This window comes from Globicephala melas, chromosome 13 (genome assembly GCF_963455315.2).
Source record: "Globicephala melas chromosome 13, mGloMel1.2, whole genome shotgun sequence".
In the NCBI taxonomy this organism is placed as follows: Eukaryota; Metazoa; Chordata; class Mammalia; order Artiodactyla; family Delphinidae; genus Globicephala; species Globicephala melas.
In genome coordinates this window covers 63,597,153-63,609,145 of record NC_083326.1, presented here as the reverse complement: position 1 = coordinate 63,609,145, position 11,993 = coordinate 63,597,153, and the positions used below count along the sequence as shown (strand labels likewise).

At 57.9% G+C, this 11,993-nt stretch overlaps 3 protein-coding genes across 8 annotated transcripts in view; 1 reads left to right on the top strand and 2 right to left on the bottom strand.

The window, feature by feature from the left end:
* Positions 1 to 699: 699 nt before the first annotated feature.
* On the bottom strand, positions 700 to 3,874 carry THAP7 (THAP domain containing 7). 2 transcript variants are annotated; one of them, XM_030836339.3, is made up of 5 exons: positions 3,646 to 3,769; positions 3,394 to 3,473; positions 2,921 to 3,076; positions 2,301 to 2,441; positions 708 to 2,101 (listed from the first exon to the last, which is right to left on the bottom strand). In XM_030836339.3, exons 2-5 carry the CDS (start codon positions 3,471 to 3,473, stop codon positions 1,537 to 1,539), a joined length of 942 nt encoding a protein of 313 aa, XP_030692199.1. In that variant the 5' UTR covers positions 3,646 to 3,769; the 3' UTR covers positions 708 to 1,536. The 2 variants fall into 2 exon arrangements, with proteins under 2 accessions (XP_069903161.1, XP_030692199.1); XM_070047060.1 differs by lacking the exon at positions 2,301 to 2,441 and having other exon boundaries at positions 700 to 2,101; positions 3,646 to 3,874.
* Positions 2,838 to 11,993, top strand: part of P2RX6 (purinergic receptor P2X 6) — a 31,192-nt gene continuing 22,036 nt past the window's right edge. For 2 of the 5 annotated variants that reach the window (XM_060310770.1, XM_060310769.1), the window contains exon 1: positions 3,326 to 11,598. The gene's annotated coding sequence lies outside the window, so the exon portion shown is untranslated. Of the gene's footprint in view, positions 11,599 to 11,993 lie in introns of all 5 variants that reach the window. The other 3 variants (XM_060310768.1, XM_060310771.1, XM_060310767.1) reach the window with 3 other exon arrangements.
* Positions 4,138 to 9,130, bottom strand: LOC115841928 (tubulin alpha-3 chain-like). Its single transcript, XM_030836337.2, has 4 exons — positions 8,940 to 9,130; positions 8,256 to 8,404; positions 7,280 to 7,960; positions 4,138 to 4,640 (listed from the first exon to the last, which is right to left on the bottom strand). Exons 1-4 carry the CDS (start codon positions 9,058 to 9,060, stop codon positions 4,344 to 4,346), a joined length of 1,248 nt encoding a protein of 415 aa, XP_030692197.1. The 5' UTR covers positions 9,061 to 9,130; the 3' UTR covers positions 4,138 to 4,343.

The window sequence follows — 11,993 nt, the reverse complement described above, 5'->3', positions numbered from 1 at the left end:
TGGCCCGATGGCTCAGGATAAGCCAGTCTTGTCTGGTTCTGTTCATGCCAGCAGCTCTCCACCCCCACCCAGGGTGCCCCAGTCACATAGTGGGAGGGCTGGTGGGAGGAATGCAGGCCAGCCTCTGGCCCCTCCCCACCTGAGGGGAGCCCTGGGGGCCCGGAGCTGGCTCTCCTGGCTCCTGGGCTGCCCTGTAGGCTCCTGCCTGCACTGAGAAACTGAGGACAGGCCACTGAGTCCTTCCCTGTCCCGACAGAAGGTGCCAAGTCCACCCCAGTGGGGAAGGCACCATTCTGCTCCTCTTCTGGGAACAAGAATCCTTCTGCCCTGGTTGCCAGGAAGCCACTTTGGGGGAAACACAGTCTCTCTCTTCTGAGCCTTAGAGCTTGTTTTCTGCCTCTAGTTGTGCCCCACGTAAACGCAGCATCTGCCACTCCTCAGGCCTTGCTGAGAAGCCCCAGGTGGACATTCTTAGGCAAGGGGTGCTCACCTGTAGGCCCAGCAAGCTAGGAAATGGCCTGTGCAAGGTGCACCTCGGCCGGCCCGCAGGCTTGGGAACCACCTGTGACCTTGCCCTCTGTGTTTGCCTCCTGTAATGGCCATTTGACTGTGCGTAACGTGAATAAACGAAGTTTCACTCCAAGGGCCCCAAGAAGCAAACCACACAACACAGTGTGGCCTTTTCCAGGACTAGAAAGGATTCAGCGGTGCTCTTGGGGCTGCTGTGGCTGAGGCCCAGCAGGGAGGTCAAGTGTGTGGTTAAGTGCCTCACACACGGAGCTGCTGATCACAGATGCAGGGAGGCCTGCCACGTTCCAGGTGAACTGAAGGAAAATGAGGACAGAGGTGACACCAGGACTGCTGCCCAAGTGCCTGGCCCTCTGCTCCCCACACGCCTCATCCCAGACCTCTGGGGATCAGAATGGTCACTGTGGGGCCCTCACTACTTGCCAAGCATAGCAACCTCAGGTCAGTAATTGCCTTTCTTGTCCGTTTTTCAGATGGGACAGGCCTGGTGGTGAGTGGGGGGCTGACCAGCAGCTGGAGCTCATGCCAGGTCTGACTGCTGGGCAGATTGGATCTGGGGACGGAAGCCTGTTGTTTCCCTGAAAAAGAACTGAGCCTGGCCTGGGTTTCATGGGTGTCTTCAGAGACCAGCTGGCTAAGTCAAGGCTGTTTCAGGTACCAAGGAAAGGGTGCCCAGTATTGCCCCCGAACCTCTACTCACACGATCTCTCAGAGAGCCCTGTACAGTACACGGACACAGAGCTATATAGTGAGGGCTTTCTGCTCTCCACAGCCAAGGGCTTGGACTGCAGGGCCTGAGCCCTTCGGGTGCTACAGCCAATCTGGGGAAACGGGCCTGGTACCCAGGGGAAGGGCCCCAGCCCCCAGCTGAGCCAGAGAGCAGCGCTTCTTTCTAGAATCCACTTTATTATGGCATCTGGCAGGGCTGGTGGACGCAGCTCAGATCAGATCCTCTCAAGGTGGATACTGAGGGAGAAAGAGGCTGAGGCCCTGCCGGGCGGCCCTCACTCAGGCCATGCTGCTGCTCAGCTGCATGGCAAAGTCCTGCACGTGCTCCTTCAGAGTCTGGCGGGCATCGGCCTGTGCCCGCTTTTCCCGTGCCCGCTCCTGCTGCAGCTTGGTCAGCCGCAGCCGCAGCCGCTGCTCCCGCCGCTTGCAGGCCTGCAGCTGGCGCTGGGCCTTGTCCAGGGCATCGAGTGCAGCCTCAGCCCGCCGCTTCCAGAGCAGGGCGCTGCCCACCTGGTAGCTGTGCTCATTCTGGATGTAGGCTCCAGCGGGCGGAGGGAGGCGCAGCATGTAGGCTGAGGGTGAGATGGGCCTCGGCTCCAGCGGAGACGGCTGTCGCTCTGGCTCCCGCTCAGGTGAAGGCTGGGTGCTGCAGCCTGCTTCATCTGCCTGGGCACCCAGGGGCCCCAGGAGGTCTGAGAAGGGGCTGCTGAGGCCAGGCTCCAGCCTCCCGGTGGGGGAGGCAGGCAAGGCGGCAGGTGCTGAGGCCTCTTCCACAGGAAAGCAGGTGATGTCAGCAGGTGGAGGTGGGCAAAATGGAGTTGTGGGCCCTCGGCCCTCAGAGCAGCTGGGGGGAAGAGAGAGAGACTGACAGGCCAGGCTCAGGGCTCGCCGACCCCATTTCACCAGGTCATCTAACCCCCATCCCTGAACCCACTCCACGGGCTCAGAACCCGGTCCAGCAAGGCTGCTGTCAGGCACCCTAAAGCCCAGTCCCTCAGACCTGGGGTGCAGTGGGGCACCTCCCCCTCCGCTGCAGCACGTACCGCTTCCTGCATCGCCGGAGCCGGCTGACGTCAGGGGGGCTAGGGGGGTAACTGTGCCCCTTGGTCTTGGTTGTTCGACGCAACTTGGAAAAAGACTCAAATATCGTCGGAACTGCTCCCTCCTTCAGCCTGTGATACCCACTGCGAGGGAGAGCGGTCTGGATGAGGTGGAACAAATCCCTGCCGCCCCAGCCGACCCGCAGGGCATGGAGCCAGCAGGCCCTCCAGCACTCCAGCAAGCTGCTGGGTTAGCTCTGTGGGAGGTGGGCGGCACCCTGCCAACAATGAGTCTGGGGAATGCCAAGTTAAGGCCCCCACCAATCTCTTCCGTGCAAAACTCCTCAGAGTTAAAGAGTGTGGACAGGCTCCACCAGAACAGGGTAGCCCAGCCAAAAGAACTAATTCCGTTTGTGCACTTGTAGGGAGGGCTGGGGTTGCAGGGAGTGCGCTCTGGCACAGTGATCCCTAGGGGGGTGGGTCTCACTGCCCAGGTCTGTCGGGAGAGGAAGCTGAGGTTCCCAGCTGGAGAAACCAGGGCTGCTGCTCCGGGGACCTCCCCACCGGCCGGCTGCCACCCCACTGCCCAGGCCCTGCCCACTGCCAGCTGCCAGGAGGCTCACCTGATTCCCACCAGTTCAAAGCAGTTCTCCTCGAAGTGCTTGGAGCAGAAGTAGATGTACTCGGACGCCGGGTCCCACAGGCCCTGGCCGCTGGGGTCCAGCCGCTGGCAGTTGGCCAGCCACAAGCCCCGCCTTGGATTGTCCTTCTTGGGGAGCCTGCGGGGCCACAAGCCCGTGAGCCCGACGGGAAAGGCCGGCCCCGCTCATGCCGCCCCCAGACCTCGCGCTGATACTGCCTGCGCACAGACAAGGAAGCTGAGGCCTCCAGAAGAAAAGAGACTCGCTGAACATCATCACGTAGGTGAGACTCGAAGCAGCTGGCCCGGGCAGGCGGACCGCCCCTCCTCCCCCACCCAGCCTCCCACTCAAGCCCCGCCCCGACCACAGAAGCGCGTGCGCAGTGGCTCCGCGAGGCGGCAGGACGGGCGCATGCGTAGGGGACCCTCCGCGCGCCGGCGCGCACGCGCGCTAACCTGTGGAAAGAGATGCCGCGGTTGCGCGTCTCGCGCGTGTCCCGTGTGCAGCAGCCGGCGGCGGAGCAGTGACGCGGCATCTGGGGAAGAGGCGGGAGCTCGGTCGCGGGCGGCCGTCGGGGCCCGGAGGGGCTTCGCGCCCCAGGCTGCCACCCCGCTGCAAGCAGCCCCCGAGTGGCGGGTCTTCCCCGGCTCGATCTCGCCCGAACCCCGTCCCAGCCTGTTCTCCAGACTCCCGCTTGCGGCACTCACGGTCTCGCCATTGCTGCGCCGCCGAAGTATCGCGAGGTTTGGCTCGCGGCGGAAGTCAATACCATAGAAACGCGGAAGTGCGCGGCGTTCGCCGAGAGGCGGGTCCCGGAAACTGCAGAGCGAGCCCGGGGAGTGGTCGCGGGGATCTCCCACGTCGCCCGGGTCGGGAAACGCCTACGACGGGAACGAGCCCGGCGGTGCTGGCGCGCACGCTTCCTGCGGGAGAGGTTCCTCTTCTGGGCCGGGCGGGAGGTTCCGGGACAGTTCCTCCGGGGGTGGGGCGCGGGAGTGGGTTCGTGCGGGGCGGGGCAAACGCGGCTGGCCCGCGACTCCGACGACGAGAACCAGCCCACTTCCGGCCCCCGAGGAGCGCCTTGGCCGGCGCGAAGGACTCCAGTTGTTTAGGCGGAGAGCGCTTCCCGGTTCTCCGCCCCTCACTTTGAAGCCTTTTTCGGGGGGTAACGCGGCAGTTGACTGCTCTGTGTAGCGAGACACACGTACGGACCTGCTGCATCTTTTCTGTTCGGGAGGAACATAGTTTCCCTAGAAATTCACTTGGAAAAGGAAAGTATCTGGCGTGGGAATTTGGTCGAAGTGCAGCACAGGGCAGACTATGCTCAATACAGAAACTTTAATAGGTAAACACATCTGTAATGTGACAGTCGGGGGACAGGGGGCCTATAGCCGCGCCCTCGCATTCAGTACTCTTCCCCTTCCTCGGCCTCTGCTTCCACCGAGTCCACGCCCACCTCTTCGTAATCTTTCTCCAGCGCTGCCAGGTCCTCCCGGGCCTCCGAGAACTCGCCCTCCTCCATGCCCTCCCCCACGTACCAGTGCACAAAGGCGCGCTTGGCGTACATGAGGTCGAACTTGTGGTCCAGGCGGGCCCAGGCCTCGGCGACGGCCGTGGTGTTGCTCAGCATGCACACGGCCCGCTGCACCTTGGCCAGGTCTCCCCCTGGGACCACCGTGGGGGGCTGGTAGTTGATGCCCACCTGCCAGAGAAGGGGAACATGGTGAAGTTTATTTATTTATTTAATTTATTTATTTTTCATGGTGAAGTTTATACTGTGGCCTCAGAAATTGTAGGTAGGTTGTTTTTTGTGGAGTTTTTTGCGGTACGCGGGCCTCTCACTGCTGTGGCCTCTCCCGTTGCGGAGCACAGGCTCCGGACGCGCAGGCTCAGCGGCCATGGCTCACGGGACCAGCCGCTCCGCGGCATGTGGGATCTTCCCGGACCGGGGCACGAACCCGTGTCCCCTGCATCGGCAGGCGGACTCTCAACCACTGCGCCACCAGGGAAGCCCTGTAGGTTATTTTTAAAAACGGGGGCCGTGGACCCAGTTTAAATTATGCCCTGTAGGAATTGGTACTTTGTTTTGTACCAATATATGCCAACATCTAATATCCGTTGACTTCATATTTTCACTTTGTGAAGCGCCATCTGAAATGGCAAAACTGGAAACAAATGTCCTTTGTGGAAACTAGTTAAATTATCATACACTCCCTACAGTAGAACACTGTATGATCATAGAAAAGAATGAGAAATCTGTCCCGGCATATAAATATGTCCAAGGTATACTTGGTAAAAAGAAAAGCAACTTTAATTCGATTTATGCTTAAAAATACCTGTAGAGTATTAAACACCAGCTAGAGTCTTTGACAGCTCAGGGAATACCATGCTGGAGGAGGACAAACAACGGGGAGAGGGCTGATGCTGTGACCCCCTCCCTGCCCTAGTGAGCAGCTAGCAGTCAGCAGCAGCTGGACACAGCCAGTCTCCAGAAGAGCTGGGATGAGCAGGGGGAAGGGCACAGGGGGTTCTGACTTGATAGAGGGGTGCTCTCGCACAGCGCTAAGGGCAGGCCAGCCAGCCCCTCCAAGTGGGAGTGCTGCCAGCTTCCGTTTCTCTTTGGCATGAGTGGAGTCTGTCACCTACCTTTAAAGAATGTTCTTTGCCCATGTCGCTGGCCCCTTTCTGTCAACGTCACCCGTATAACAAGAGGTGTAATGTGAATATGCACAGACTATCTCTTGAGGAACAAAGCTCTGGAAGGGGAAGAGGACTTCAGCTTTTCAGCCTTCTAAGTCATTTTAATATTTTGCCACATACACACATTTATAATGAAAAAACTAAACATAAACATGGGAAAGACTCCTTGACAATAGTGCATCCCTGAGGAAATGGTTATTAAAGAACGTATGGTGAAATCACACTCAGACTGACAAAAAGGAACTTAGAGCAATGAGAATTCAACGTGCTCCATCTGAGGGAGAACTATCCTCTGTGGGGACAGAAGCTGTGACTTCCTGTACCTCCCCACAAGACCGGCCTCCCCACTGGCTCACAGAGACTCAGCCAGGAGGGAAAGCCTGGGCAGAGGGCACATCACCCCCCAAAGTGCCACCCAGCTGCGGCTGCCTTGGATGTCCTTGCCTTCCGAAGGTCATGGTGAGGTGACTGAAAGGAGAAGTCAAGAATGGAAGGTTTCAACCCCCACCTATAACCTCTGAGGTCTGCAAACCTCTTATGGAAGGTGTAATGAATATTTCCAGATTGGTGAAACCTGTTATAGACTTTACTCTTCTGTGAGTCACTTTGCATCTGTCGGTCTTACACCCTCGGAGATGGTCAGTGCCAGGGTGTCTTGAAGTGGGGCTGACAGAGGCCAGGTGGGTGCAACAACTTGTCTGTCGTCAGAGGCAAGCTCTGGACTTTCCAAATGGCAATAGGATGACACACATATTGCTTCTATTTCTCTTCATTTTCAATCTGCAATGACCCTGGAACGTGCAACTCCCCAAAACACCTCAGGAACTCATCAGGGCTCACGAGTGCAGAATCTAGCACTTTTTCTAATGTGGAAGATCAGTTGTGAACAAGGACGTTTAATGAAGAAGAGGGGGCAGAGTTAAGGATCCCAGGCGTGGCGAGGCACTTAGCCTGGTGATCACAATCGGTCTAACATGTTACTTGGCTTCCAGATACAGGTTGCTTTTCTCTGGGTAGACGTTTCATCGTGACACTAAACACGGTTGAAGGAGCCACCTAATTATCAGTGTGATTTTGTGTGAGAGGCAGTGTTCCGAGTCTGGTTTGGAGTAACAGCAGTGAACCACCCTTGGCCCCACAGAAAACACTGCATAATGAATTTAAAATTCTGTCTACAAAAACATAAATGTTACCTAAAATGCAGCGACAACTGGTGACTGAAGTAATGTGAAATCTAAAAACCATGATTTCTAATACAAAATGATACCATAGACCCTGACAGGCTTCTTGAGCAAGAGTGGGAAAATGTGGAGGACAGACATGCTGCAGTCAGACGTCCCTGAAAGCTCCCTCCATTGCTCGCTGCCCCTGAGGCTGTTAGATACTAAAAGCTGTCTCAGCCTCAGTCTCTAAACTGTAAGATAGTAGTAGTAGTAGCCCATGAGTGTTACAGGTTGGTTGTAAGAAATAAGGGTACGTAAAGTCCTTGCTAAAGATCAAGGCACCTAGCAAATTAATTACTAAACTTGTTCTCCCTGCAGTGCAGCTGCCCTGGAACAGGGTACCCTCCACAAAGGGGCAGCACCCTGTCCCAGGATCTGCCGCAGGCGGAAGGTAAATACGCGCTACCGCCCAGCCTACCTTGAACCCAGTCGGGCACCAGTCCACAAACTGGATGGTGCGCTTGGTCTTGATGGTGGCGATGGCCGCATTGACGTCTTTGGGGACCACGTCCCCCCTGTACAGCATGCAGCAGGCCATGTACTTGCCGTGGCGAGGGTCACACTTGACCATCTGGTTGGCCGGCTCGAAGCAGGCGTTGGTGATCTCGGCCACGGACAGCTGCTCATGGTAGGCCTTCTCGGCCGAGATGACTGGGGCGTACGTGGCCAGGGGGAAGTGGATGCGGGGGTAGGGCACCAGGTTGGTCTGGAACTCCGTCAGGTCCACGTTGAGGGCGCCGTCAAAGCGCAGGGAGGCCGTGATGGAGGACACGATCTGCCCGATCAGACGGTTAAGGTTGGTGTACGTGGGCCGCTCGATGTCCAGGTTGCGCCGGCAGATGTCATAGATGGCCTCGTTGTCCACCATGAAGGCACAGTCCGAGTGCTCCAGGGTCGTGTGCGTGGTCAGGATGGAGTTGTAGGGCTCCACCACAGCTGTAGACACCTGGGGGGCCGGGTAGATGGCGAACTCCAGCTTGGACTTCTTGCCGTAGTCCACCGAGAGCCGCTCCATGAGCAGAGACGCAAAGCCCGAGCCGGTGCCGCCCCCGAAGCTGTGGAAGATGAGGAAGCCCTGCAGGCCCGTGCACAGGTCCGCCTGCGGGAGAGCAGAGGCCGTGAGGCCACGCCCGCATGAGCCGTGCCACCACCCCCACGGGCCCCCACAGGCCCCGGTCACGGCACACTCTTCCTCTGCAGGTTCACAATATGGGTTCAACCCATCCACAGGGAACACGCATCACACTTAGCAGTTACAGACGTGGACGCACTGCGGCCACACCGGAAAGGAAGACCCTGCACTCATGGTTCTGCTGGGTTTTGCCAAAGTGATGTCCCGGGGAGATCCCGGGCCTCCCCTCCTGTCCAGGAGGACTTCCCAGGGCCCTTCTCACCAGTTTGCGGATCCGGTCCAGGACCAGATCGACGATCTCCTTGCCGATGGTGTAATGGCCTCTGGCGTAGTTATTGGCCGCGTCCTCCTTCCCGGTGATCAGCTGCTCCGGGTGGAAGAGCTGCCTGTAGGTCCCCGTGCGCACTTCATCTGCAGAGAGGACAGCGTGCCCGAGACTCTAAGGACGGTCGCTGACTCACCGGGATGGCCAGGTCCGGGGAAACCTTCAATTCTACAGGCACGTGCTGTGCCTCGCAGGCCAGCAGCGTCAGCGTCTCACAGAAAAGGTCTCCGTATGATACACATGCCTCATCTGCTGTTTATGGCTCCGGGAAGGTCCAGTCAACCCGAGGAACAAATGCCAGTGTGGCCAGTTCCCAAAGGCGAGGGAATGCTCACACCGCACAGGCGGTTCTGCACGTGCATGTTTTGTTCACACCCACAGCTACACCCGGGGTGTTGCTGAAATGGCCCTGACATACTAGACATCAGCGTGACTTTTGCCGGGCGCCCTCTGTGGCCTGGGTTTCACGGGCTCCAAGGTGACATTCTGTTCTCTCCTGGGTGGCCGCCACTGAAAGGTGCTCTCTCCTGGCAGCTCCCCTTGGAAACTACCTCGGGCTTCTGATCTGGAGGAACCCAGCAAAGGTTCTGTGCTTCCCCTTCTAAGTCTAAGGGTACCTACCGACCACGGTGGGCTCCAGGTCCACGAACACGGCTCTGGGCACATGCTTGCCAGCCCCAGTCTCACTGAAGAACGTGTTGAACGAGTCATCCCCACCGCCGATGGTTTTGTCACTTGGCATCTGGCCGTCGGGCTGAATTCCATGTTCAAGGCAGTAGAGCTCCCAGCAGGCATTGCCGATCTGGACCCCCGCCTGTCCCACGTGGATAGAGATGCACTCACGCTGGGAACCAGAATATACATGTGAGGCCCCTTGTCTTGAAGGCAGCCATTACTGTGTGGCAGGCAAAATATAATTAAATGTTTGTATGTGCTTCAGAGTGTCTGGGGCTTTCTCATTCCCTATTTTCTTTTCCAGGAGGCTTATGTGACCCTTTTATCCCTGTGAAAACTGGCTTGCCCTGAACCACTCTAGCTGATAGTGAATGCCAGAATTAGCCCCAGAACCTAAGTGTTTGCTACTATACAAAAATTCGGTTATTTAAAATTTTGCAAGCCGTATTTCAATAATAAACTCCATGTTATGGCTAGTCACAGTAATTCTCTGAAGAATATAGCAGTTTTTATTGTGTTCTGACCAAATGATAAGGTTAAGTGGTAATTGAGTTGGGAAAGGAAAAGTGGACTGGGACAGAGGCCACCATGGCCCAAGCATGGGTGGTCACTGTGTGTGTTTCATCTGCCCCTCTAAGTCTAGCCTCTGTTCTCTGTCCAGCTCTGTGCTCAAGGAGGCTGACCCATGTGGACTGTGCCCCCTGGCTTTTGGTTGCTTTAGCCAATGTCAGGCACCAGCAAGAGCTGGAGGTTAGAGGAAGGTGTGGTCGGGGTGCTTGACCCTGGCTCCCTCCCTGCCGGGCTGCCTTGGGTCGCTTGAGTTCCTGTACAAGGGCACAGAGTGTCAGCAGTCAGCGCTTGTCATAAACCTACCCTCTGAGCTTCTCATAAGCACTCCATCCCCTCACCTCTTCCAGCCTAGGAGTTAATGGCTCCCAGATGGCACAAGTGCTGGGATATTGCACTGTCCTTTGGTGGTTTCCTTAAACCCTGCGCGTATCTTTATAAATAGTATCTTCTTAAAGACTGTCCTGTGAGTATCTGTTTTGAATGTACCGTTTCTTTCCTGCCGGGAATTTAACTCTAGTCCCTAATCACATGTCTGATTTTAGACACATCATCCTTACAAATACACAGAGGTGATCACATGAAATTTGAGGTGTGCCACCCACACTAAATTCTGACTTACATACAGTCCTCAGAACTTGAAGTCCTGTTTTCTATTATACAAGCACCAAATCTCAGAGCAGGAGAGACCAGTTTGATGCAGCAATCCCCGAACATCATCCCAGAGGGAAGCATTCGGTTTGGGAAAGATCTCCAATGACAACGAAATCACTCCCCCAGAGGAGGACTCCATCGGCACCCCGGAAGTCCTTTGAAATCCACCCAACCGCACCATTTTCTGGGTTTTTTTTTTTTTTTTTTTTCCGTACGCGGGCCTCTCATCGCCGTGGCCTCTCCCGTTGCGGAGCACAGGCTCCAGACGCGCAGCCCCAGCGGCCACGGCCCACGGGCCCAGCCGCCCCGCTGCATGCGGGATCCTCCCGGACCGGGGCACAAACCTGCGTCCCCTGCATCGGCAGGCGGACTCTCAACCACTGCGCCAACAGGGAAGCCCAACCGCACCATTTTCAAATGCACACTATTCGCTTTGAATCCAGATCCACTGTATTTCACAGGATGCCTGTTGTGTCCTTCTACTCTCTCAGCCCCAGTGTGATCAGAGCCAGCTCTGTGATCCGAAGAAATACCCCAATGTCTTCATTTACAAAATGCGGCTGGGGAGCTCCGTGGTTTGTAAGGCCACGTCCATCTGACTGTCTAACAGTGAAAGGAATTGCAGTGCTCGGGGATGTCATTCCTCGCTGTCAACAGAAAGCGAGCGCACTGCCGACCTTGCCTGGATTGCTGAAGTTTGTTTATATTTCTGTACTCGGCTCTATTTCCTCTCTGAAAGTTCCTCCAGACCAAGTCCTGTGTCCCCTTCTCAGCAGATGACCTCCTTCCCCAGCACGGCCCCCCGCCACCCCCGGAGGCCGGCCCTGCCCGCTGTGCCCACTGTCCATGCACCGGGCAGCCCGACCACTGCAGCCTGGACTGCCCGCCTCCCCTAAGCCCAGAGACAACGTGCCGAGGCGAGCTGACTGCCGCGGCTCTCGGACTCGGACGTTGTTACTCGTGGGAACTGTGGCTCCACGGCCGAGAACGCCGCCTTCGCAGTTTCTCCTTTTCAGCCTCTGCTCTGGCCGCGCGATCGGGGAGCGGACGCCCACACGAGGCTCTTCGGGCATCCTTTCAGACCCGGCCCCCACCCATCTGCCCGGGACACGGCCTCCAGGCCTCCCGCCCGCCCGGCTGTACCATGGTGAGCACCACCACCGCACTCCGATCTCAACAGCTGCAGCCGCCCAACTGCTGCTGCCGCGCCGCGCGCTCCTAGGACGCGCGCCGCCAACGCCCATTGGTCTGGAGCACCATGGGGCGGGCCAAGGTCTGGAATCCCGCTTCCTATTGGTTAGCACGCGACTCCCAGAGTGTGGCGCGTTCTGATTGGACGTGGATTTGGCGGGAAGGCTGCGGGGACGCCGAAGGATGAGCGCAGGTGGGTGTTCCCGCGAGATCTTGGCCTTCAGGTGGGAGTGGTGTTCGGTTTCTTGTTCTGTCTACGCCAGCTAGGCGGCTTCGAGGAGGCCTAACCGTGTCTACGCAGCCGAACCTGGCTGTTGTCCGCTGGTGGGCGGGGGGGGGCCGCCGCTGAGGGGGCCGCCGCAGGGAGCCCGCAGGGCGGGGCGGGGAGGGGAGGGAGGTGCCGGGCTGGGCAGCGCTCGGTGTCCTATCTTGAGGGCGCGGGCAGTCGCGTAACGACAGGCTGGAGTAAGGCAGAGTCTTCCGGGGAAGCAGGAGAGGGTCCCGCCGCCTCTGGTCCGGTCCCGCCGCCCCCGTGCTCAAACCGCGAGATTGTCTCACCGCTCTGGAGGCCTGAGGGTCGCTGTCCGG

Bases quoted from the DNA above. Each gene is read 5' to 3' on its own strand.
- THAP7 (XM_030836339.3), bottom strand. From the start codon at position 3,473: ATGCCGCGTCACTGCTCCGCCGCCGGCTGCTGCACACGGGACACGCGC. The intron at 3,077-3,393 runs GTTAGCGCGCGT...GTGGCCCCGCAG, and splicing joins CGCGGCATCTCTTTCCACAG to GCTCCCCAAGAAGGACAATC. The intron at 2,442-2,920 runs GTGAGCCTCCTG...TCTCCCTCGCAG, and splicing joins TTTGAACTGGTGGGAATCAG to TGGGTATCACAGGCTGAAGG.
- LOC115841928 (XM_030836337.2), bottom strand. From the start codon at position 9,060: ATGCCAAGTGACAAAACCATCGGCGGTGGGGATGACTCGTTCAACACG. The intron at 7,961-8,255 runs GTGAGAAGGGCC...GCTCTCCCGCAG, and splicing joins TGGACCGGATCCGCAAACTG to GCGGACCTGTGCACGGGCCT. The intron at 4,641-7,279 runs GTAGGCTGGGCG...CTTCTCTGGCAG, and splicing joins GGTGCCCGACTGGGTTCAAG to GTGGGCATCAACTACCAGCC.